General features: G+C 39.4%; 1 protein-coding gene across 1 annotated transcript in view; it reads left to right on the plus strand.

The window, feature by feature from the left end:
- The window catches only part of LOC131904726 (uncharacterized), a 192,458-nt gene extending 186,995 nt beyond the window's left edge, over positions 1–5,463 (plus strand). Inside the window, 1 exon segment of the mRNA XM_059255781.1 lies at positions 5,134–5,463. Coding sequence (XP_059111764.1) covers positions 5,134–5,463 — 330 coding nt within the window.
- The last annotated feature ends 537 nt before the right edge of the window (positions 5,464–6,000 follow it).

Below are 6,000 nucleotides of genomic sequence, written 5' to 3' on the forward strand. Positions count from 1 at the left end.
AACACTAAGGCAGCCACAAACCTTTTGATCTACAATGGTGTCTAGCTTACTTTCAAATGTCTTAGAAACATTAAATTATTTTAACTTTCAAATGCCTTAGAAACCTCAAATTATTTTAACTTTAGAATGTCAAAAACTAATATAGTAGGCATGCTTTACTTGATAATTCAAGGAATAATTTTTACTTAGAATATTATAATTAGTAATAACATCAACAATAATAATAGAATTCACTTACTAAAGAACTTTTATCATTCAGGGTAGAGTGCTAAGTATTTTCTTTGTTGTCTCAATTTACTCTTTATCTTGTAGTTGCAAATGATTTGTATTCTGACAAAAGGAATCATAGGTATGATAAAAACCTCAAAGAAGGCAAGATAACTGTACAAACACTTCATTTAAAAGAATGAGAGCAATTCTGTAGCCAACAAGAAACTTGCAGAAGGGTTAATGAATCTCTCTCATCTAATTTTACATGCAGATATTGGGTCTCATGATAATTTTAGTGTGACATTAGAAGAGCAGTTGAGGTCATCCATCTACCAAGAAGAATATCCTGGCATTTTAAAGGTATTTCCATTCTCATGTTCATGTTAGTAAAGACCTACTGTATTAGCAGTGAAAATCCCTACTATTTAGTATCCCCTGCCCTATTAAGCAATCATATCTCATGGAAAAACTTTAGTAATAGCATAAATATCTTTTATTTACCACCTTGTTATGATATGAATTATTTGTTTCAGCAAATATAGGCTTCCTTGAAGAGAATGGTTGTCCCCCCTACCATCTATATGATTATTATACCTACTATTTGCTGCTAGTGAATTGAAAAGAATTTCCAGTGGATTTTATAACCATAATATTGTGGTGACAGGCATGCTTTCTATTTGTTTTTTTTTTTTAATAAATAGGGATTTTACAATGTTCCAGCAGTGGCACCTTATGACTAAGGGCATTGTATTCCCAGAGTCTCACCACACCACAGCACAGTTTCATTGAAAGTCTCGAGAGCATCTTGACTCTTAAAATGTTTTTTTTTTTCATACTTTGTTAGAAAGAGGCCACATGTGAGTTCTAAACAGGCACACATTTTGATAAATAGATTTGGAAAGCTGGAGCTGTTCTGTCTATTAAATAGATTATTCTCTGAAAATGTGTCTTCAAAAAACATGTGCTCCTCACCGCCATGATGATATTTCCATGTGAATAATATTTTCAAATAATAAAATGAGGTATTATTGGTTTATCCATGTCGGGTTGAATATTGTGCATGTATGTATTTAAAATCACAAGTCAAATATTTTGAATATATGATTCAAAGTCACATGTTGAATATTTTGTATGTATGCATTTAAAGTCACAAAATTTGGGTATGTTTTGCATTCAGCATTTTTCTTTCCATCTTTGTTCATATATGGGAGATTAATGTTTATGTGTGTTTGTGTGTGTGTGTGTGTGTGTGTGTGTGTGTGTGTGTGTGTGCATGTTTGTGTGTATGTGCACACACACACATGCCCATCTGCAGGTCTGCATATTCCAGGGTTCCTATGTGGAGGTCAGAAGAGTACTTGTATACATAGGCCCTTGTTTTCTACACATTTGTAGTAGGGTTTTTTCTTTGCTGGTATGTAACATTTATTGGGTTACCTGGCCTATGAGCCTCTGAGATTCTTGTATTTCCGCTACCCACTTTGCTGTAGGAGTACTGAGATTACAGTGCATGCTGTCATGTCTATGGTTTTACATGAGTTCTGGGGATTCAAACTCTTTTTTTTTTTTTTTTTTTTGGTTTTTCGGAGACAGGGTTTCTCTGTAGTTTTGTGCCTTTCCTGGATCTTGCTCAGTAGACCAGGCTGGCCTCAAACTCACAGAGATCCGCCTGGCTCTGCCTCCAGAGTGCTGGGATTAAAGGCATCTGCCACCACTGCCGCGGATTCAAACTCTTCACACTTTCTTGTCAAGTACTTTACTATCCCCCAGCCCTCTATATTGCAGCTGAACTAAGAAAACAAATGACTGTATGTAGTGTTTAGGAGTTACCATATAGCTGATAGATTTAGAAGTAAGTGCTTACACATATACATTGAAATAGTATCTTCAAATATGACTTATATTTGAAATTAATCTTCAAAACAGCCTTTGTTTTATTTCTTTTTATTTATTCTTCTCTCAGACAATACACCCTGACTTCAGCTCCATCCCTCCTTTCCTCACAGTTCTCCTGCACCTGCCCTCTCCCCCAGATACACTACTCCTCTGTTTCCCTTCAGAAAAAAGCAAGCCTCCCAAGGATATCAAATGAACAAAGCATAATAAGACCTGAAAACTGCAGATTTAACTTTTAAGGAACTATTAGTAGCACAAATATCATAATGTTCTATACTCTGTAATTAATATAGTTATTGCAATTTATAATACTAACCAACCTGTGCTAAAGTACACAATTTACATGTGAAATTTTGCTCACTCTCAAACAAATTTATTATGGTTTCATTTGATACATGAGAAAAGTAATGTATATAGTTGCATGATTAGCCGACAGCATGTGATTAGAAAAATAACATTTCTTTAAATTATGTGGTATGTTACAGAATACAAAGTATTCCGGATTTCTGTTTTGCCTTGGATGAATTTATATTATTATGCTCTTTCTAGATTTGCAGAAATAGATTTCTAGAAAATTTAAAGTATTTATTTACAGTCATTCACTTGGAAGAGCCAGAATGAGCTGAGACCACCACAGAGTGTTGTTGGGGACATAAAGAAAGTTTGCCCATTCATTAAGACTCTGGACTGTGTATTAGTCTACAAACCAATTGAATATCATCCCAGTTGAAATCAATTGGTTAGTTATAGAAATTCCATTCTGCAGGTAATTAAATGGGCACACAAGGAACTGTGAGTCACTCCAAGTCTTGAGGCAAGGACTCATGGATTCTGCCTGCCAGTTCATCGCCTGCCCTCTGACTCATCAATTTAGAATCAGCAACATATGTGATGCAATAACATAAAAATAAATGAAGGACATTGATAAACTGAACTCTAGTGTAGATGTACTTTGGTTGCAGCAAATAATATAGAAACTGAGAGTCTGGAGAGATCTGGGGAATTATAATAATCTGTAATTTGTTCTGTGTTTTCCTGGCTTCTCATGCCATGTTGACCTTAATAATATCTCAATGTTTTAGAATAGCTTTTCCAATTTGCAGTCAGTAATTTCTTTCGTCTTTCAACCTTCCCTCCCTCTGGACGTCCCTGTTAATAACTGAGCATCCTATGTGATAAACAATGAGTATGCACAGATGCAGTATGCACAGTGAATGCTCATGCTCTTATTCTTCCCCGGAATCCATTTCTGAATATGGAGTTTGTTGTTGCTGTTTTGTCACAGGACAGAAGCTTAGTCACCTTTGGCTCAGCTTCTACTTCTAAGTGGTCAGAGTTAAACCCTACTGGCAGATTTCATGCCCAACAGACTGACCAAGCAGACTCTTCCTTTTCTAGTACTTCCCTTATCTGGGTTGCTGAAGCATTGTGCTGTCTAACTTTATATCAACTTGACACAAGCTAGAGTTATCTGAGAGGAGATAACCACTATATAGAAAATCCCTTCACAAGATCTGGCTGTAGGACATTTTCTTAACTAGTGATTGATATGGGAGAACACAGCCTATTGTGAGTGGTGCTTTTCCTGACCAGATGGTTCTGAGTTCTGTGAGAAAGCATCATGCAGGTCATGATGAGCAAGTCAGTAAAACAGCACCCCTCAATGGGCTCTGTGTCAGCTCCTGTCTCCATGCCCTCCCCCTTGTTTGAGTGTAGCAGGAATCTTAAAGGGTCTTATTAATAAAATCAAACCTGAGGCCAGTTATTGGGGTGAATGCTGGAAGATCAGAGAAACAGAACAAGCCACAGCCACCTCACCTTGCCAGTTCCTCAGCTGATCTTGTTTCCTCAGACTAGAAGCCTCTCAGTCCTCATCCAGAATGAATTTCAGTTGAACTGTGCTGCTCAAAGCCTAAAAGCTTAACCAGCCAAATGCTTCTAGTTTCTGGTCCTCACGCCTTATATACCTTTCTGCTTTCTGCCATCACTCCCTGGGATTAAAAGCTCACTTTCTGGGATTAAAGGGGTGTGTCACCATGCTTGGCTGTTTCCAATGTGGCCTTGAACTCACAGAGATCCAGAGGGATTTCTGCCTCTGGAATGCTAGGATTAAAGGCATGTGCTACCACTGCCTATCCTCTATGTTTAATATTGTGGCTTTTCTGTTCTCTGACCCCAGATAAGTTTATTAGCTTGCACAATATTTCGGGGAACACAATACCGCCACACTTGAGTTTCTGTCTTGGCTCCTTTTACTGATGGACTACAGTGTGGAAATGTAAACCACATAAATGCTTTCTTCCCCAACTTGCTTTTGGTCATGGTGTTTCATCATAGCAATGGTACCCTGAACTAAGACAGGCATTCACCTGAGAACTTAACATGACCCACACCAGATTTCCTTAGCAGAAATGTGTACTTTGCCTCCTGGTCGGAGCTTGCTGACCTCCATGTGTATTGTCACCTGGCCTGGTGTATATGGTCCAGGTCTGGAAGGACCAAATAGTTTTCAGCTTAGACCTACTAGCAGTGCCACCAAAGCCACAACCCAGCCTTTGCAGCAGACTGCCTGCTGGGATCTATGCCTCTAAATGCCCTTTAATGGTTCTCTGTGTCACTTCTGCTTGCTCCTGGGGTCAGCAGCCTTTAGCTGTGCTGTGAGGGAAATTCAATGTATTTCATTAACGAAAATAGGGACAATATAATGCTCAAAGCATCCATAATTCCCAAAGGCAGTAATTGTAAACAAACAATTAAAATATTTTTATTGGAATGTAAATGAAGCATACATATCAATCGTATGGAAAGTGTATATAATAAATGTAGCTAAAGGAGGTTCAATATTTAACTAAGGAGAAGAATTTTTTTGTGAGCTATTGGAGGATTAGTATGACTTTGCTGGTTGCAGGAGGCAGGCGTCTATCTTCAGAAAGGCAACCATTCGTCCTATGAGTCATCACTGAGGAGGATTGTAATGGACTGGGTTTGTTTGCCTGTATCTCTGGATCTTTGCCTGTATTTGTCAAGAAAGTACACTGGCAGGATGAAAAGGGACTGCTGAGTGCCACACCAGGTACTTTGAAAGTCACCCAGTGCCCGGCTCAAGCCCAGCTTTGTCCTGCCTTGGTTGGACGATTGCCCACCAGCCAGATCCGGAGAAGGGAAACGGGTAGAGCGCAGGCAGGACCAAAGGCAGATCCCACGCTGTCCATGAGTGTTTTAGGGAAAAGACACCACGGAGGTTGTGTCAGTGGACAGATCGCGTATTCGGAGGGAGCAAGGGACATTCATATGCTAGGAGGAGTGGCCGGTTGGATCCATGTGGTGGTATGTCATTGGTTGGGGCAAGAACATTGAGGGAATGTCCTTGGCATACTCAATTGCCAGGAGAAGGAACCTCATAAAGTCATACAGGAATCCAGCCCGGCTCAGATAAACAGCAACCAGTTCCTCCTTGGAGATGTGCGTTGCTACTTGTATCAGGCTCTCGAGGAAGACTAACTGCTGGGGTCTGCCTGGGCAAAGTGGCAGAACAGCCAAACTCCTGCTGCTCTCAGGGTGAGAACATCCGGGGCTTTAGGCATGCTTCGACCCCGTCTTAGCTTCAGGCCCGGCCTACAACCTAGAAAATATCAAGGGGTATTCGTGAGCTTAGAGTTCAGGGGAAATTTTATCTTACCTTTCAAATTAGCATATAAGTACCATGTATAAATAAACAGGTGAGATGAAAATAAGGTAAATTTGGGGAGTTGTACTAGTCTGTTAGGAATAAAACAGCAGAGTATTACAGACCAAGGAGTTTAAAAACAAAACATAATCACAGTCCTTGAGGCTCGGTCAAAGTGTCAATGGGATTGGTTATTTTGGAAATTTCTATTATTTGCTTGAGGTTGA

Source organism: Peromyscus eremicus, chromosome 2 (assembly GCF_949786415.1).
Source record: "Peromyscus eremicus chromosome 2, PerEre_H2_v1, whole genome shotgun sequence".
Taxonomy (NCBI): Eukaryota; Metazoa; Chordata; class Mammalia; order Rodentia; family Cricetidae; genus Peromyscus; species Peromyscus eremicus.